The sequence below is a fragment of the Pyrus communis genome, chromosome 11 (genome assembly GCF_041283825.1).
Source record: "Pyrus communis isolate YQ-2024b chromosome 11, ASM4128382v1, whole genome shotgun sequence".
Classification (NCBI taxonomy): Eukaryota; Viridiplantae; Streptophyta; class Magnoliopsida; order Rosales; family Rosaceae; genus Pyrus; species Pyrus communis.
This window is the reverse complement of record NC_142575.1, coordinates 11,805,255-11,826,090: the sequence shown is the minus strand read 5'-3', so window position 1 is coordinate 11,826,090 and position 20,836 is coordinate 11,805,255. Positions and strand designations below refer to the sequence as shown.

The 20,836-nt window shown below is 35.6% G+C and overlaps 2 protein-coding genes across 7 annotated transcripts; both read right to left on the bottom strand.

Annotated features, from left to right (window-relative positions):
- Positions 1 to 3,526: 3,526 nt before the first annotated feature.
- LOC137743232 (DNA glycosylase/AP lyase ROS1) lies at positions 3,527 to 12,691 on the bottom strand. Of its 6 annotated transcripts, XM_068483110.2 has the most exons (21): positions 12,569 to 12,685; positions 11,625 to 12,371; positions 9,843 to 10,778; positions 9,293 to 9,607; positions 9,103 to 9,193; positions 8,723 to 9,008; positions 8,174 to 8,545; positions 7,927 to 8,006; positions 7,736 to 7,820; positions 7,557 to 7,648; positions 7,414 to 7,482; positions 7,287 to 7,323; positions 7,104 to 7,186; positions 6,313 to 6,732; positions 5,579 to 5,615; positions 5,435 to 5,492; positions 5,143 to 5,258; positions 4,963 to 5,028; positions 4,731 to 4,845; positions 4,539 to 4,577; positions 3,527 to 3,916 (listed from the first exon to the last, which is right to left on the bottom strand). In XM_068483110.2, exons 2-21 carry the CDS (start codon positions 12,346 to 12,348, stop codon positions 3,768 to 3,770), a joined length of 4,170 nt encoding a protein of 1,389 aa, XP_068339211.2. In that variant the 5' UTR covers positions 12,349 to 12,371; positions 12,569 to 12,685; the 3' UTR covers positions 3,527 to 3,767. The 6 variants fall into 6 exon arrangements, with proteins under 6 accessions (XP_068339211.2, XP_068339210.2, XP_088535799.1 ...); XM_068483109.2 differs by having other exon boundaries at positions 8,174 to 9,008; positions 12,569 to 12,691; XM_088679673.1 differs by having other exon boundaries at positions 8,174 to 9,008; positions 11,646 to 12,371.
- Positions 12,692 to 15,827: 3,136 nt separating this feature from the next.
- Positions 15,828 to 20,014, bottom strand: LOC137741460 (beta-amyrin 28-monooxygenase-like). Its single transcript, XM_068481165.2, has 3 exons — positions 18,862 to 20,014; positions 17,396 to 17,583; positions 15,828 to 16,327 (listed from the first exon to the last, which is right to left on the bottom strand). The coding sequence occupies exons 1-3, from the start codon at positions 19,874 to 19,876 to the stop codon at positions 16,022 to 16,024; spliced, it is 1,509 nt and encodes a 502-aa protein (XP_068337266.2). The 5' UTR covers positions 19,877 to 20,014; the 3' UTR covers positions 15,828 to 16,021.
- Positions 20,015 to 20,836: the final 822 nt, after the last annotated feature.

Genomic DNA, 20,836 nt, shown 5'->3' with positions numbered 1-20,836 from the left:
TTTGGTTGTTGCATTCATATGTGAAGAGTCCTGGGATTGGTTCATTGGGTGTTCTATAAAATATATGTGGTATATGTAGAATCCCGTCACAATTGATTAATCGGAGATTACAGAAAAGGAGAATAACGGTTTGACATCCATTTGAGTCAAGGATCTTGGATCCTATAGAACCATGTGGAGGTTAATCTGGGGTCATTCAGAGCCTTGTGGCAGTTAAGTTACAAAGGGATGCAATTATTTGACAAATGGATGGTTTTGTAATGTGGTGGAACTAAAAATTAGAATCTGCTCATATGAGGCAATTATTTGACAAATGGTGCAATTATTCTCATCCCATTTCGGTTTTCTTAGTGTTGCTCATATGAGGCTTATAAGCCTGTAATTTTTCCAGAAGACAGTGCATGAACAAAAGAAACTACCATATTAAAGCATCATTCAAACAGTATTAACCATGCATATACAATATGAATATATCATGATGCATATGCAGTTCAACGTCCTAATTAATTTTGTAATGTATCATTGTACCTTACGACATCAAAGAATAATTAGCAACCACATAATTGTCAACCCAATTTCATATCATGCAATTCTAACTACCAAATTCACAAGACTTTGCTAATTAAAGTATTCCAGCATGATATTTATCATCAATAATTCCCATAACTCTTTTGTTGTTTTGTATACTATATATACAACGTACAACCCATCATCTAGCCCAAAGATCAAATTAAATCTTTCCATTGAAATTGGAAAGATTCATGTCCCAGTTTCATCATTAGATGTAGTGATCCTTCCTTCTCGAAGAGGGCTAGAGTTTACGTCAATACAACATATTCTATTTCCAATACCTGACCACTGCTTTATGAGAATTGTCATATTTTCTAACTATTGCATAAAGAAAATTTTCTATCTTTAGATTGTTGGAGCAATATTAGAAAATATGAAAAATAACAATATAATTCCAATGATAATAATCATAAAGAAATTCACGACATCAATTATATATGAAATTAATATAAACAACTAGAGAAAAAGTTAGAATAACTGACAAACTTGGAGATTGAGGCTTGCATAAATGCAATGTCCTAAAGATAGAATTTCGCCCCTACTCTTGTGCTTGTAGTTCGGTAGGCGTCCATCTCCCAGGATTCAACAATCTATAATCCGAAGTCAAAGCACTTCAATCTTCGGACTCTGACGAACTTTATATATTCCATACTCTCAAGACACGACTCGGAATTTGACTCACGAAGCATGAGAGAAACAAAGTGGGGAAACCCTATTTCTCAAGAGTAAAAATTAACTCTAATTTTCTCTATTTAATACCAATGGTTTCATAGGTTTAAATAGAATCAAATTTCTACTTATTAAAGAGATGTAACTTTTCATCTATAAGTATACATCACTTATCAAAGAATACAACTAAACAACATAACCTTTCCAAGAAATTGGTTAACAATATTTTTCATTCAATTATTAAAATTATATATTACAATATATAATTTCCAACAATCCCCCACATGAATGAAAAATTAGGAAGAATTTGAGAGTACAGACGGACAAGAGATGCATCGGGAGAGGTGTCTTTTGGACTTGAACCTACCCTAGTGAATACTTATCGGATTTACTTGGTGACACAGTGAATATAGAATCTTGAACTGTTCACCGCAGTAGTAAACCGAGACAATAAGCAACACACATCTCTAATCCTAATATATTCTGGTTCATTTTGGTCCTGAACAGATCCCGGATTTATGAGAGCTTTAGAGAATTTAGTCATCTCATACTCATAGAAGCGACCCACTTCTACTCTCACATAGGTGACCACTGATTAAGAATACTCTGCAATATTCCTCTTATTTATAAGATATCATTGTCATTAAGTATAAATATACATCCTAAACTTCTGCAGACAACACACTTCTTCCATCATAGGAATGAGGTATATAGTGTGTTAACTTCTTTGAATCATGCCTAACCAGTTTGCCTATTGAACTTAGACCATGGGATCTCCAATCAACTAAGTTAGGTTTCCGCTCGGCTAATTCATTAGTTATGTTGGCTTTAGCCTCATTCCCCTCGATGATCAACTTACTCTCTAATCAAACCTTTAATAATTGGTATCACTAAGGTTGACTACTCTTATGGTGTGCACTTCCATATTATGAAATTATATTTCATACGAGAGTAGTTGTTTGACAATGATTTCTCATGAAAATATCGGTGCATCAGCGAATATCTGTGACACTATTTTTTTACATAACTTTTGACATAAGTTTTTGTGAGGTCTCATCCGTAATGTATTTCAATAATCCAAACAATCTATCTTTTAGTTCATCATTCATAGATCATCCATGCAAAAAAAAATTGGACAATTACAAAATTATTAAGACATTCATTTGTAGTGAATAAAATAGACGAATACGATCTCACAAAGAAAACCTAAACCCTTAATCCAACATTCATATGATTTCAGATTTAAGTGATTTTTTGTAAATATGATCTTTGAAGGAAGATCTAAACGACAGACAGTTCGGATGTTGACATACATTATGGAGGGGTTCTCACAAAAACTTGTGTAAAAAATTATGTAAAAAAATTGATGTCATGGATTCGCCCCTATATATATTGTATGTATAATTCAATTATCAGATATGATTAGTGCCTTGATAATTAAAAAAAAAAAAATCGAAAAAAATTTGAATGTTTTTTTTGTGTGTTACTGTTGCTGCTAAAGTGGTCTTCGTCAGTGCTTTTTTCTTCCAAAAATTCTGTATTAGAGGAGGGTAGTGACTTCCTGCCCAGCAATTGACGGTTCTTCAAATTCGGAAATATATTTTCTATCTAGACTTTTATGTATATATAATACAAAGTAATCAGCCTTCAAATTTTCGTTCTTTTCGTTTAACTTTTTAGCTCCAATTCACGCCAATCAAAGTGGTACCAAGGCCATTCAAATCCTCTCTTCTCCTTGACAATATTAGTTTCTACAATCTAAATGCTCGACCAATGATTCAAGGGTCATCCAATTTGGAGTTCTACAATTAAATCCTAAACGAGATAAGAGATTTTGCAAAGGACTTATATAGCTTAGTAAGATACGAATGTTCACCCATGACTTCCATGTTTCAGCTTAAGTCTCCCTCCCCCAAAATCGTTGGTGTAAAAAAAAATCTTACCTAACCAGAGACCGTGGAAAAGCGAAAGCATAAAATGAAACCTCTTGCATCCTCCACTCTATGAATAGATGATGCCTTCTCTCAACACTAAAAAATGGGTACACTTTTTGCTCACTACCATAAATTATGATGTATGCTCATCATACACCTTTCATCTAATATGTGTCATTTCACTTAATCTTAATTAATTTTTTTTCAAAAAAAAAAAAAAATTAATATTTAATGTAAAAGTTAACCGGAGTTGAGTAAAATAACACGTGACAGATGATTAGTTGTATGATGAGCATAGACTATAATTATGGTGGTGAGCAACAATGCTCCCCTAAAAAATTTACATGCTCATATTGTGCAAAAGATGGCACAGATATTTATTTTGTCAGAAAAACCTACATATATGACGTCTCTTTCTTTCTCATTAGAGGCTTCAAAGGCAGTTATTGATAAATGTTTATATTCCGCTAAATTGGAAATCTACTTTATGCATCCAAATTTGACGAAAAGAATTATAACTAGTTTGTGTGTACGAAACTGCACATTTTAAGAATATTTTTATCATCTAGTGTTTGCATCATCATCTCCTCCGATTCACAACTCATCCTCTTTTTTGTTCTTCTTGCCTCCCTTGCCTCCCTTGCCTCCCTTGTCTCCTTTCTTAGTTGGTCGAACGTGGAATCTATCTGAAAGTTCTTCAGGAGCGCGTGTTTTCCGGTTGAAGGCTCGGACACAGATAAAACCTGAAAGGGAAAAGTTCAAGATAATTTAGAACTATTGTTAAATTTCATATCGTAACATGAGATGGCTATATATGCTCGCAGGCCAGATCAGATCGCTTCTGTATTTTCTTCCTTATAAATTTTCTTAATAAAGTAGTTTGTTGTAAGATGCACATAGATGCAACTAAATTACAAAGATAATTTCATGTTTGCAACTTCAGTTTTCAAGTTATACCATTAAGACAATAGTTCACATTCAACAACAATAGCATTAAATAGTTCCTACTATATCATACTTAATCGCTCATTTTTGCCCTCCAATTATCAAGATGTGTGAAGATTACAAATAAGACTGTTTCATCAAACATGCACAATTTGAAATACGTTATTTGGTTATTCTCATTACTCTTTTTAATTTTTCTATGACGATTTGTATGATCATGCTTCGTTCTATTCCACAGTTTGAACCCATAAATCTTTTAGTTATTTCTTTCATTTTAATTCTTTTTTTCCCATACTAATCTGACTTATGGGGATGCAAACTATCTAGGTTGTCATTGCTACTTCTATGAAAAACGATGGATTTCTCATACCAAATCGATGATGTAAATATTACATAGTAGCAGGGGCAGAAGTTACAAACCTTTCACAAAGCAGTCCTTAATTTCGTTCAATTGTAAGCCTGCAATAAGAAGACATTATTGAGATGCTTGTTTCACTCTCTATATATAAAGAGTTTGGCCTTCACCAAGACATGATTCGCCATATCAACCATGTCATTTGATGATCTAGCAGCATAACATGCCAAACTGAAGGCGACTGAAGGTTTGTTTACCTTTAAGGATTGAAGATGTTGAGGACCCACAGTATACAGTTAACCTAGCTAGACTCCATAAGCTTGATCTAGGAACTTCAATGGGGCGTATACTGGTTTCATAGTCAGCAAATATCTGCAAGGAGATGATATATACATGTGTTCTAGTATGATAGCTTGATCTAAAATACCTGACAGTATATGCTGACAAAAAAAATATATATATTATTGGAGAAATTGTGAGTAAACTCACCTCATTCACTTGAAAGTATGTCCCGTTGAGTGGAAAGCTCCCCCTTGTTGCAGTTCGACACGGCATCTGTTTATGCATCATTTTATATTATGTCATTCTCCATAATTGTCTAACGTACTTACTGCAAGTTGGGACTTTAAAAGAATGTAGAAGTGTTTGTGGACCCTGAGTGTTGCTCACCAAAAGTGTTCCACGAACCATTTGTGAAGCTGCTTGTGAATGATTATTAAGTGAAAAAGATGGCTCTACAATATTGCTCAATTCTCTCGACTCCTGAGGATCGCATCGTTTTTCATCTGATAATCACATTTCCACATAATTTGATTAGCACATATTCCAACATTGAATCTTATTTTCAAGTTAGGATGCTCTAACTTTTAGACCTCACAGTCCTTGAACTTTTGAAAACACGAATCTTTCACATATAAACACATTGCAGTTATAAATATTGTTTGCTCCAGTCATGTAATACCTGATGGCCATATAGCAAGAAGGTATGGGCATGGATCATCGGGATCTCTGTTTTCTAGCTGTGACATTAAAATTATGAGAGGTTTACATACCACTATGCAGCTGAAAACACTTTTGCACAGGAAAAGAATAGTAAATGACTTACAGTCTGCAATAGAGGATGATAATCTGGAAGAACATAGCTGCATGATAATTAAAATAAGTTACGATGCAATGAAATATCATAGCACAGCATTTTGGGGATTTATCTGAAAAATTCCCACAAGGATTATGTCATATGTCAAAACACAGACAATAGTTAACCTTTGCATTTATTTTATTTTTTCTGTGAAATAAAAATTTATTAATTATTTAATTCAACCTCACCCTCTATATCCACCAATTATCTCTCTTAAAACAAAGATTTGGCATCATTTTTCTCTCATTGAAGCTCATGCTCATCATTAATCACAAATTTTCAACCTTCTGCTAATGGTTTTTCTCTTGCATTATATCAAAAACATCTTATATCTACGATAAAAACAAAAATAAAAAGAATAGGTCTGATATCTCATATGTATAGCAGCATGAAAAGGACCAAATGAATGATTATACTAAGAAATAAGACCAGAAAAATTGATTTGTCTAGAAAAAGACCAAATCATGTGAGTTTATATGAGAAAGAGAACCATGAGAGAGAAATGTGTCACGACAACTAACATGCAAGGAGCGGGAGTTTCCATTGAGGGATTTCTTTGAGAAATTAATTTGTATAAGAGAGAATTCGTGGACACTAACGGTTAAGGTTAAAAATTCAATTACTAAATGCAAAGGTTACTCTTTATTTTTCATATGAATTTATAACTTTCTAAAGAAATGAAAAAGGCAAACCCAACTTACACTAGGTGCTTCGTGCATAAGCGGAAAGCATCCTTCGATTTGGGAGCTTGAAAATTTGCATATCGGGAAGGAACTAATCCTGTTGCCATATCGTTTTCTTGAAATACACCTGTGTACGGCTCTAATGTTGTTGAAAATCTTTCATCTCTCATTTTAATTGTTGGCATGTCATTAGGGTCATCAAGAAAAAGATCTTCAATGTCTCTTAATGATGTTTCTGTATATTCAGGCTGCGGTGATGATGGTTCCTCAATGATAGGTTCACAACTTTTGCTTTGGTATTTTGAGTCAAGGCTGACCTCAAGAGAGGAGACAGTTGGTGGATTGAGTGCCTGAAGAGCCATCATCAAGGGATCGGTAGAACTACCGTTCTTTGTTGAACCTGGCTTCTTTTCTGGCCCTGGTAAGGCAAGCCTGGCGCTGTATCAAACATGTACATTAGACACATATCATACACCAATAGATTCAAAGTTACAATGCATCTGAAAAGGTCTGTAATGTAATGGACATAAAAGCAAGAAACTACCAAGATAATAAACTAATAGTGTAAAATATTTAATACTGTATTGTTACTATCCTTTTTTTTCAATAGCGAACATTGCAATATCTAAAATTTCATGTACAAAGACTCGGCACAATGATATATCCTAAATCCCACCACGTGCCGTTAAATTACAATTTTTAAATTTTTTTTTTATCTTTTTGCAGTAAATACTTTCTCATTTTCTACATTTTTTTTAAAATCTCACTGTATATATAAGTGATATAGAGCTCGAATTAAAAATTTAAACCTTGCAAATGCACTAGCGTAATGTCTGCACTCTCCCTTCATTGGACAAGAATTGCAATTTGGCTTTTGCTTTGTACAAAAGACCTGCATAAATATTGAAACACACCCATTATGTATAAATATATTTAACGAATTTTAAAATCACATTTCTGCTTCAAATAATTACTCGGCAAAAATGTATTACCTTTCCAAAGGTTATCATTTGGTAATGTAGTTCGTACCTGTTGAAAAATATACTAACATGAGTACGAGTTTTACTTTATCAAAGATGATTTTTTGTAAAAATAATCCTAACGGATGTTGAAAATTACAATGTTTTTGGATCCAAGGTTTTTAGCCGTGGCCAAAGATACTTCTGAATGGTATCCAACAGTGGCATCCTACACATAAAATTTAGATACCGTCAACAGATATACATGTAATATCTCTTGTTAGTATAGTACTATATACTTACTGTTTTAATACATGTAGTTGAACTTGTTCAGGCAATGGTTCAAGGGGAGCCCACCCTAGACGAATCGCTATCCGGCCAACATTTACATCCACCTAATAGAAGACAAGAAGAATTCATCTTTGAAATTATGAAAGCATAGTTGGCATTTAGTCGTTGAACAATAATCATTTAAATCATACCGGGAAAGCTACATGTTGGAGTGCCAAAAGTCTCACACACTCCATGCTTTTCAATCCAATGCCCTCAATTTCTCTTAGGTACTTCCTACAATTATAAATGGTTGAATGATTAAATTTTCACGAATCAATATATAACTAGGATTAAATGATAGGAACCTTTTATCAAGCTTATACTGTAAATGCATACTTACGTTACTAACTGAGGCGGGGCATTTCTTAACCACTCGAGGTCTATTTGTTTATGATCCTCATGTACTTGGTTAAGAAATTTCTGTAACATTGAGTAAAAGTAGTCGTTAGAATTTGTGAAGAGAAAAAAAATTGTGCAACATCAAATAAAAGTACTTGACTGTTAATATGATGTTTCATGTAAAGAAAATATTATGAAAGTCTTTTTGTCCAAAATTCCTGAATATGAGAATAAGAATAAAGTTTTACCTTGATTCGTCCTGCAATCATATTGTGTTGGCCACGCACTTTAATAGCCGCAGCAATCTGACCAACTTCTGCAATTCTAACTGCCTCCCAGTCTGCTGAATCCATGTGATTCCTATTTCTTTCTCTACTGGTTGAAAATATACTTTTACACCACCCCCAACTAAGTTTAGTCTTCACTATAGCCTTCTTGTTTTTTCTTCTTCGAGGAGCTTTCGTCGTCTTATCAAATTTCATGTCTGATTGTTGATCATTTAAATCCGGTTTCTCTCCTTTCTGATTTACCTGGTTTAAGTTGTTGGCCTCATTAGGTGGTTCCACAAGATTTTGGATTATAGTATCAACTGGGCTCTCAGGCTTATCCACCAACATATTCTGAGAACAAAGATAACTCTCATCGTTTGGTTCTACGATCACATCTTTTGTTTGGGAACACAGCGGTGGCAGACTAGACATTTCTACAGATGTATGAAACTCAACTTTTTCGGAGATTACCTGAACTCCACAGTTATCTGACACAACATTATCTTCCGAGACTCTGAGATGATTTACCTTTTCACTGAAACCAATTTGGGAAACCTCAGGAGGGTTGTGGAAATCACACAAAGGCGTTGACGACCCTTCAAGGTCATTGGGTTTGTCAGAGCTTGACTCTTTGTGTCTATAGTCCATTGAGAGTGCCACTTCACCTGTGTGTAACTCCTCAGATTTTGGCATGATAGCAAGAATATTACTTCCAACTGATTCTTGGGTGACAACCATGTTTGTGTATTCACAATCTGTTTCGTTGGAATGGGACTGACAAGGGAATCTGGCAGCAAGTGACAAGAAGGCGTTGCTGTAGAAAAGAATAATCTGTTAATAGTCTCATTAGGAACCTCAAACAGAAGAAATATAATTGAGAAAATCTACTATAGCAGATTTTGAGTTACCTTGAAAGATGATCCGACACATTTTGAGTTAGGAAAACTCCAACTATTGAGTCCACCACAGAACCTTTCCAGGGTGAAAATTTCCTATCTCCTGTTCAGAATATAGTTTTACTGTTAGGAATTTAGAATATAATTTTCTGTAACATTTTCAACAAGTATTAGCTGGAATCAATTGCTATTAAGGTTGTACCTTGGATTGTGTTCATCCGGGACATAAGTAGATTAATCCGTCCATGTAAGACTTCTCTTTCATTCTTCCACCATTCCTCTTCACTTTCTTTCTCTTGACCCTCATTAACCTTCGCTTGTAATTGAAGTTTCCATGACTTAACTCGTTCAAGGTCTGTGGGAGAAAGCTCTGGACGCCTTTTACTGTGCTTGTCCTTGTATGGAACTAGAATGCCATGGTCATTGCTGGGAACATGTGCATCTTTGTCATGGTTAACTCCATGGCTGATATCTGGACATTTCTGTACAAACGGACTGATATTATCTTCCTGTGAATCTGCACCAAATGCAAAAGAGACTCTTACAAAATGATTTACAGTGGCATTCGCTTAAATTTGCTTCCGATAGTGTACACTCAATGAAAGAAAAATAATCTCTACCAAAGTACCTATTAATTTGTATGTCAGCCCCAATATCTCATTTTTCAGTAGGCTTCTGCCACTTCTATGGTTATGAAACTCTAAATTAATACGGGAGGGTACAATGTCCCAAATTATGCAAAATATAGATACCTCTTATGTTGGTGGAGCAAGGGCCCTCATGCTTAGATGGATGTCCTTCACATTCACCATTGTGAAGCTCTATATTAAGGGAATGTCCCATGTTAGTCCATTTCTCTGTCACCAACCCTCCATTCCGTCCCCGCGTATGTCCCTTTGATCTTTTCTTCCTTGTCATAATCAGTGGCTGCAGTGCACCAATTAGATCTGTGGTTTCTGTTTTTTGGAATGAAGCATGTCCCTGATTTTTGTCACCAAGCCCTTTGAGAAGGTATCTTTCCCTCTCAAGAAAATATCTAGCTATTGTCGACCAACTATCTTCTTCCCGCCTCCTCCTCGCCAACCTTCGTTTCCTGCATGTAGCTGGAATGTTCAGTCCTAAATTTTTTCTACAACTGAGATTCATAAGTGTTCCGTGACTAGCTCTAACTTTTTGTGGAGGAGTCGCTAGAATGATGGCATTCTCCGTGTTTGATTTAATTTTCAGGTCACCATCTAGAGTTGCTCCGTCTGATACAGAAAATGCAACCTTACCCAAGGTGACTTCTATGGGGGCCAAGTGTTTGGGGCCGCTTGAAGACTTCTCGGCTGACATATTTTGCTCGGAAGAAACATGCATTTTAGTTGTAGGCTTTGGTGTCTTTGGTTTTGAAGCAGGACGCTTTGGTGTTGCCTTCTTTGGGGTCTTAGGCTCTATAGGCCTTGGTCTTCCTATACATACCACTTTCGGCCTATATACTTTCTTCTTCGGTTTCTTTTGTGGCCCTTCATTCAAATCTATACCACCATCTGGGCTTCTTTTCAAGTTTTTCTTTTTCTGAGATGGGCTCGAAGTGCTAGGAAATTTGGAGCCTCCCATAAAATTTGCCGCATTGGACGTCCGATTCTTGTTTTCTGCCCGATGGATGACATCCTCCTGCTTAACACTTTCTTGATTTTGTTGATCACCTGCAGCCAATTACACAATCTCAGAATATTGAAAGCAACCAGTAATATCAGCAAGAACTGAAAGTATATAAGCGTGTGATGCCATCTGGAATTACAGTAGACATTACTCTGATACAGGTTGAATGGATGCTTTCCAATTCTCACAAGTAAGCAACAACCAGTAACTTGGGGTTGTAAAATTCATGTTAATATTATAAAATCCTGTTGCTCAAGTTCAACAATTGATTTACTTTGTCTTAACATGCAAATTTAAAATCTGTAAACAGTAACACAAAGGAAGAGGATCCTCTCCTTTTTTATCTCTTTTGCTCTCATTTTTCGTCCCTCGTCAAAATTGAAATCTCAACACTTCAATAAACTCAATCCTGTTGTGCCGAAGCTTCAGTTATGAGGCCAATATGTAACAAGGCAAAATATGATAAAGAAAGTTACGAGGAATTATACTGGTCCGGCGTAAGCCTACGTTCAGCTTGGAGATCCCGAGGAAAATTTCACTAATATCAAATGGAGACTACAAAAGTGTTTAAAGGCTCTCACAACCCAAATCACTCTCACACACAGATGAGCCAAGAACAAATCTCAGATTCTCACAAGACCAAAGAAACGTTTCCTTCTTGCTCCAAATGGTGCGACAATCTTTAGTAACAAAGAAGAGATGATTGGTCTCTTACGCTAACAATTAACGGAGACTTCCGTAGCTTTAATTTTGGACTTAAATCCTAATGGAAAGGTTTAAATTTGTTAGTTTATACCAGATAGGTTTTCTTTCGACGACCGGGACTTGTAATCCAATTAAGCCCAAAAACAATAAGTAAACAGATAAATCAACTTGAACAGAATCCTTACCGGACTTGCATTGCGACATACCATCTGGAATGGCAGACCCCTGCTGCAGCCTTTCTTCATTGATACGAGTTTGCGCAACCGGAATGAAACAACCGTTTATCTTTTCAAATAAACCCCTTTTAGTTGCATTTGTTGATGACTGAGAAATTGGAGGTTTTACAATTATCCCCTGCAACACCAGCTCCTCCCCAACTGTCAAAATTTCACCATCATTCGCCGCAACCTCTTCTGCTGCCACTAATCCCTCTAAACAACCTTGGCTTGCATCCTCGGAACCCCCATGAGAAAAACTCACACAACCCTCATCACATTCCAACACAATCTTATTCAAATCGAACAACCCAACAGAACCCAAATTTGTGCTTCCAATTCCACCCAAATTCTGTACCTTTTCCTCCTCTCTAGGACATTCTTCAATTGGGTCGATCAGGCAAGTGTTTTCCTCTGAAGAAGTTGCAGCAGCAGAAAACACAGAAACCCCATCAGAACGCTCCAATTCCACTTGGGAATCACTCACCACTACGCTATTATTTTGTCCCGAATTGCTCTTGAATCGTCTTCTGAAATATGATTTTTGTGTCCTCCCTGTAGCAGGCTTTGCAGGGGTTTGTGGCACCCACAAACCCTGCTTCCGATTCTGAACCATCTCCTCTTTCGCTTCTTCTTCCATGGCATTGTCTCTGGAAACAGGTTCTCTCCTCTGGTATACTTGCAGTTCGGCCATGCCGAATTCAAGTTACCAAACAACTGAGAAACCAGTTATCAAAAAAACAACTGAGAAACCAATAAAACGAAAACAGAGACAGTAAATTGATCACAAATATTAGCATAAACAATACGGGCACACAATCACAGCACAAGAAAAAAAAAAAGTCAATTACTTCAGCCCTGCATGGCCGGCTGAGGGAAAGGAGAGCACAAATTTTGCAGAAACGGGAATTTACCTGATAACAAACCAAGCTAGCAAAATCTGCCGTAATTTTTTACTTGGGTTTAGTTAGTTTAAAAGAGTTAGAGGATCTATGTCGAGAATCTATCTGCTACTTTGAAGGATAATTATTAATAACGGTGAGTTAGAGTTCTTTATGGAACCAAATACGTTATTTTAGCTTAGGGAAGTAATTGAGAGTTTGACTCGGTTCAACTTACCTGAGTCTCAAGCAAGCGAGAAATTTTTCAATGCGATTATATAGAAGAAATTTTTCAATATGACTGTAATATGATGACACATGCTCATATGATATTATAAAGTTGCATGTTAAATCGTTTTAATTTTTAAATTTTATGTACCGGATAAATTATATTAAATTTATTTAACCGTAATATTTTGTTACTAGTGGTGGCAACTGTTTTTTTGTTTTTTTTCGTGGCTGCAACCAATTAGTAGTTAGACAAACTCATATCAATTTTTTTTTTTTTTTTCCGTTAGTGCTTGAAAATTTTCTGGTTGAAAAAATCTCAATTCACTATTCAACAGTGACATGAAAATATTAAAAAGAGATGCAACTTTTCATGTCAATTACTTTTTTGTAGCGTGAGTTTGTTGTTATTTATAAAATTATTAATTTATTATTTTACCCTAACTTTTTAAGTGTTTCATCCACAAAAAAGTTATTTTGAACTTTTGACCTCATTTTCTCACAAGTTTATCATTTGTTATTTTTATACAAATATATATGTATACTGGGGTGGGCAATAAACTGACTTTCAACTTTTGCCTTCTTTTTTACAAGTTATCTACTTATTTTTTGGTACGAAAAGAAAAACATGTCACGTTCGTTTCATAAATTTATGGTGAACTACTAAAATGTACATTAGGCTCACGAACATGAAGTTTAACTAATTACACGCTTTGAGAATTCATTTATCAATCATGTTCATTAAAAAAAAAAGTTGAAATGTACAAAATAACTTTGAAGGCAATCGGGGTGAAGAGTTGAAATGTTCGAAATAACCTTGAAAATAAGTCATGTGATTGCATTATTTTGGATGAAAAACTTAACAGGGTAGAGTTAGATGACAAATTAATGATTTTCGAATATTGATATCACAAATCGTTTAAAATTTTAGTTTTATATGACAAATTTAAAAAAGAGTATAAATTCATATGACATTGTTGACTCTAAAAATTACAAAACCTACGTGGTGCGCAGGCCGAGTAACTAACAAGCTAACTACGTCCTTCGGTTGAATGCGGGGCGTGCCAACTCGTCGGCCGAGCTTGGCCAATGAGTAAAATTTGTTGATGTCGCGTTGAGCGCGTCGTTGACTTCTCTATCTTGCGATTGCGACCGAGGAAGGAACACTCTCGGTCTCTGGGTTCTATAGCCTGAAGACAAGGCTACTAATTCTGCGGAGTTCACAAATTGTCGGAGCCCGATTCGGTCACTGTGATTATATTCATAAGAGTATAAGCACGCCGAATCAAGACCAAACTATATGGGCACAGGTACTCAAATGTGATGTATGTCTTGATGGTAAACGTAGTTCGGCCGTCGGAATGCCGAACCCTGAAACTTACTTGCGAGTATCTAATCATAAAATCACTCGGTGTCCAGTACACCGAGCAATGCAATTCGTAATACCTAACTATGCCGAGAAGGCTAGTAAGATGACCTCTACCAACAAGGGTTCGAAAACCCCTCTCGGCCGAGACTTAGGTAACCGGTCGGCCTCGACGCAGTGCTGTTTATCCAAACTGAAGGTGCTTCTCGGTTGGCTGATTCTGCGGCAGCAGTGCTGTTTATCCAAACTGAAGGTGCTCGCCGGGTGCCTCCACAGTGCTGTTTATCCAAACTGAAGGTGTGTCGGCAGGAAAAGAAAAGGAAAAATCTCAAGGTATTTTGAGAGGTTTTGCGCAGGGCGATTGTATGCTGATTTGAAGGGGTTTTTCTGTTGCATGATTTCTTGTATTTATAGCACCCCATTCCTTGAGACCGATTTGCATCCTGATCTGGATTGGGAGTACTTGTCCCGTTTCAACTCTGACTCGAACAAACCTACTCCCACTAAGATTCTGAATTTTCCTTCTTTTCGAGGCTTTATTCTTTGCCGGTCGGGAATCCTGGTCGCACCAGGACTTCCTCGACCTTTTCTATTTATCCGGACTGCTTAGGATAGGACTTGACCGACCCTGCCAACTGGCCCGGGATTTATCATTCGGCCCATAGTATTTGACATAACCTTGGGCCGAGCACATCGTGCTGCTCGGCCCGACAATATTATTTTGGGCCCAAACAGACATATAAAAAATATTTCTAATCTTAAAAACTGGACTAAAGTTAGCTTTTGAAAACCATTAAGGTTTTTTTTGCAAGAAACCATAAACTAAAAAGTAAATCACAAGGCAGTCAGAATACAAATTATTAAAAGGGAGAGCTTGCCTAGTGCCAGCGGGAAAACCATTAAGAAGAGAGGAGATTTTCCAATGCGATAAATAATTCATATTATTATGTTTTAAAAATATGATTATCTTTTACAGGGAGACGGGTGAGGGATACGCAAGTACTGCATATAAGTTTGGGAAAACCGTTGGGGGTGGGAGAGTGGGTTAAGCCTCACTTTAGGTTAGTAATGTTCAAATTCGTCTTTGGTAATAATCGAACTTAAGACCTCTCACTTACAAGTGAAGAGGAATCTAGACCATAATACTAAGTGGCAAATTATTTGCCTATTAAGGATTAAGGTTTGATTTAGTTTTCTCCTGTAAATAAGAGACTTGTTTCTGTTATTCTACAACAAGTCTAGTAAAATGTAGTCTTACGAGTTATATAGCCGTCTCGACAAAAAAATATTATTCGTGTTGTAAGCCTATTTGATTGAATGATCTAGGGTTTAGAGAGAGAGAGGGGTTTGGCAATATTGAGAGAGAAGAGAGATTGATTTAATTGTGAGGTGTCTTTGATTCACCCCATTGTGCCTTTATTTATAGTAGTAGGATAGGTAAAAACATTTTCCTTTAGGATTACAACATTGAATAGGTAATCTACTCCTAATAGGAATATAAGATATATTCTCAGATTCCCTAGGATTTATACAATCACATTTCTATTCTAAATATGACTGCAACAATTCGTAGTTTTATATTATATGTATGTTTGTCACGTAATATAATTTTCAACTAAATTGACTAATCGTATCAAAGAAAATCCTATATATATGGCAACTTAAAAAAAAAAAAAAAAAAAAAGGTAAATTCAAACATGGTTAACTTTTACAATCTTTATTCATTAATGAAATCATATACATGAATAGGATTCATGTGTAGACTACAAACAGATAGATTTATACAATAACAACAGCTCATAGCTAAAACCAAATACAGTTTGCAATATCATTACATATATTCATACGATCGTTGATCATCCACTATTTATTTTTAAGGGCTTACGACGTTGTCATTTGGATTTGTTGTGAGGGAAAAGCTTTATTGGAAGTCCTTTCGTAGGAAGAAGCACAGGAGTCCATATGAATTTCTCATCAAGAAAAACCTTGTCCCACTTGTATTTGGTGACCACGTTGTGCATGAACACCAGTATTTTGAGTCGAGCGTATTCTTTGCCCGGACACATTCGAGGTCCTCCTCCGAAAGGAACAAATGCGAAAGGAGGTGGTCCTTGTCCCTCAAACCTCGACGGATCAAACTTTTCTGGATTTGGGAAGCATTCTGAGTTTTTGTGTGTCGAATGCGGATGCCAATACAACTGCATATCCATCCATGCATACATATACATATGTAATCAAGTTTAAATTAAGTTCAGTTATATATATTGTATTAAAAGATTCATTTATATCATGTCCAGTACGCTCATATATATTCCCCATGACTTAAGACGTTCCCCTTTTTAATATTTACCGAAAGGAATCAAAAGTAGATCCACGAAACAATTATTTTGACTTTCATGGATCAACCTTACCAAGGAAATCAATGAAATAGGAACCCATAGTCCTCTAACTATATAATAATGTTGTCGAGAAAAACGGAATGTTCATGGTGATGGTCATTTAGTCAAACAATTTCCAATTTTAGTATTTTCATACACAAATAATTCTCAAATGTTCAGGATGAACCACATTGTAGAGTGACTCTAACAATGACTCCTATTCATTAAAAGTCCCTCTTAATTAAGTAGGAGACTAGTGCACGTCTGGGATTTGCTTTCGTCCCTTGATTAGTCACTTAGTGTAATGATATTTCTCTCCAATTGTAAACAAAAGGTCTTAGATTTTAATGCTGTAAATAGCAAGTTCGATGTCAACTTATTATGACATGCATGTGTGGCTTAACCCAAATTATTATAATAGAGTTTTGCTCTCCTATGGTTCTCATTTTGAGGACCTATGAGGAGCAAACGCATATTAGCAACAATATTATATTAGTTTAGATCTAAAAGGTCTATTGAGTTGTCAAATATTTTAAGCATTTGAATTTAAACTAATATAATCTTGCGGCTAATATGTATTTGGTTCTTACATATCCTCAAAATGGAGGACCTTATGAGAGCAAGGCTAATTATAACAATCTATAAATGTTTTTTTTTAATACTTTTAATTTATTAATAATTAGTGAAGTAAGATTTATTTAGTTTATAATTATCTCCATCCCAATAATAATAGGGTGTGCTATCCACACACTCATTTTTACTTCTCACACACCTCTTGTTAATTTATGTCCGTTGATCTTCCTCAATTCATCCGATCCGATGGCCGAAAACTAAAAAGGTGTGGAAGAAGTAAAAATTATTATTATTATTATTACAATTATAATTTACCTTCATTCCTTTTGGTATTAGATGTCCTTCATAAACGAAGTCGGTCGTGGCCTCTCTAAAAGTCCCAAGACTTGGTGGCAACAATCTCATTGCTTCACATGCCACGCTCCATGAATATTTCATCTTTTGTACGTCTCCCCAGTTCAGCAGCTCTTCTGCTGCTTTTGAGTTTGCAATCTCCATTTGTTCTGTTCAAGTTTAATTTTGGCCACCGTATTAATTAGTTAGGGTTTAATTAATACTCTTAAATTTGTTCAAAAGAAAAAAAAAAAAAATTAAACACTCTTAATAGAAACAAGCTTTGATGACATGTGGGTGAGTAAAGGAAAAAAAAAAATGTGTGAAATTATTTTAGTACCTATATTTTTTTCCTGATTATTTCTTTTAATTATGCATAAAAAATAATATTTTTCTTTGTTTTTGGTTGACAAAAAGTCTTTTATTAATACGTAGTACAGTGTCAGTAAGTAAGCAACCTATTCTTAATTAGTTGAATAAAGTGAAATTATGTACATGCATATTATTAACTGATTAGCAAGTTAATATGGCACTAAGTCATTTTTGTCCACTCCACAACGTCATTTCATGATATTGACCATTTATTTTCTAAATCCTTAGTTAATGATAATGATTTTTACCCAAAAAAAAATCTGAAGATACATCCTTGTAAAAATAAACTGTAAAACCTAATTAATACATGCGTACAAAATTCACAGAATTGACCTCGATCACTACTTCTCTTAATTAACATGGCCACTTGACAAGCAGGTTCTTAAAAGACTAATTTATTGAGGTGCCATATTAATCCCTCAATTTCCTGAATCACGTAGGATGAGAAGATTATGATGGTTGATTTTCTAAATTTTAAATAGAGAATTTTGTTTCTACTTGACTAGAGCTAGAGCCTAGAGAATTACAAATTAGTTAGGATAATACTTGTATTTCTTTCTTGGAGAAAATGTGCGCATTCCTCCTTACAAATAAGGTGTCTTGATCATAAGATTTCATAATCGGAACCGCGCGATCTCTTAATCTCTATTTGAAGATCCTTACAAAAAATCATTCGAATCAGTGCCTGTTTAGTCATCCAAATTTATCACAATAAATTAACGGTATATGTACCAAATAGCATATTCATTATAAACCATTGATTTGTTTGATACATTTAAATGACTAAACGATATCAAATTTGAATAATTTTTTTTTATAAATGATCTTCAAATGAATATTAAGAATTTATTTCAATTATAAAGTTTTATCTATGAAGATACATTATTTATAAGTGGGGAATAACCGATCATTCCCCAACACGGAAATGCAAGCATTATCCAATTCGTTATTGCAACTTGAGTAGAGACCAAGTCTAGGGTTGTGATAATTTATATAATATTTCAATTTGACTACGACGAGAAATGATTCTAATTGAGGATATTCATGATAAATCCATGAAAATGTAGCTTAATTACCTTTAAACACGGCATCATAGACTTGAGGAAGCTCCGCCAGATACATCATAATGGTAGTCAACGCACTGCTTAGACCGTCGTGGCCAGCAACTATAACACCGTACAACTTGTCGGCAATCTCCGATTCGGTTATCTGTTTCCCGTCACTATATGTCTCCATCAATAAGCTCGACAACATATCTCCGTGATCACCATCTTCGTCGACCATACTATTGGCACTAGCAGGGGAAAGCTTTATCCTCCTCTCAACCACAATCTTCTCAATTTCTTCCTTGAGTTGCCTCGATGCTCGAATGGCTCGGTTAAATGTTGTGCCCGGAAGATCGATTGGCAATGCCGTGAACCCAGAAGACAAATACTTCAATAGCCTTTGTAGTATGCCCAATAGTTGTGGATCCTCCGTATCTAACATGAGTTTACATGCCAACGTAAACGCATATTTCTTTGCATGTTGATGAACCTTCACTTGATCTTTATGGTCCCAATAGGTAACCAAATATTTTTTGGTGACCGAATCCATGGTTCCTATATACTTTTGGAGGCCGGCAGGCTTCAGATACGGAGCGAGAATCATACGAAATCGATTGGACTCCTCAGTAATATTGAGTGTTTTTTCTGAATTACCAACGATAAGCTTATCCAAGTAAGCCGGCCACCACGACTTGACCAGTTTTTCCTCGTTCGAAAAGAGGAACTTGTTTCCTCCCGCAGTGCACAGCACTGCCATGTCTTGAAGCAACAGCGACGTCTTGAAAACCTTGCAAGAATTGCCGGCGGATGACAAGTACTTGTTTATCCTGTCTAACACGAAATTTTCCGGGACGCCCTTTTTAGCCTTGCTTAGGTACTCCAGGGTTTCACCGATGATTGGCCATCCTGTGCTTCCAGGTGGGAGCGGATGACGATCAAGTTTTACATTTTTCATGCCGCCGGCGACATGGATATTGTTAAAAACATAGTAGAGAGAAACACAGGTAAGCACAGAACTAATTAAGATCATGTACAAAAGCTCCATTACGCTCGATCTACTTATAATTCAAGTATTGAACCCAAGCAAGCCATAAATCGATCCTATATATATATATATATATATATATATATATATTAAGAATGGAAGGATCAATGAATTAAAAGAAAATAGCTGAGTTAGCTCGAAGCAACAAAGCAAGCCTTCTCGCGAATCATATAATTTTGTACACCAAATTCTAGTCTCCACAAAATTTTTGACTTTAGATTAATTTTTGTATGCCCAGCCGTCTTTGTTTACTGCTTCCTTCTTCCAGATGAGGTAAAAAATACATAAGTCATTATCTAAGTGTTTGGACCTGATTTTACGCATTGATGTGAGCAAACGAGGTCAATGAATGAGCATATTTTTAGACAAATGGATGACATAATTGTTAAAATATTTTTTATCATTTAAGAATAATATTATGATTTTAGTTATAATAATTATTTCTTAATAATATATTCAGTTATTTTGACTTAATATTATCTAGATCCTAGCTAGTTGGAATGGTGGTGGAATAATGAGGATGTACATCCAAGCACGGTTGTGTTTATTATAGATATGATTTTCAAAGCAAGAAAGATGGGATGATTATCACATGAAGACAAATGGTATATCTTTTTATTATTCATTTGTGATGTTGCTTTGGCCACCTTGGAGATTGTGACTCCTGATGCAATGGTCTGGTGATGAGAACTGATTAGACTGAATGGAGATAAAGTCAGACATTTGGTATTTTAAAAGGGGAGATGGTATTTGAAAGGAGATGGCATTTCACAGCTGCATGTGGTCTTCTATTTGGATAAATATCAGAAGGATTATTGTCACGCAAAAATGGGTGGAAAGGATTGTCATGATATATATATCCTAGAGTTCCATTGGATGAAAGATCAAAGATGCATGTGCACGTGGTCTTCATTAGCAAATAGTGGCTGATTGAGTCAGAGTGTGGTAGTGTCGCTGCAC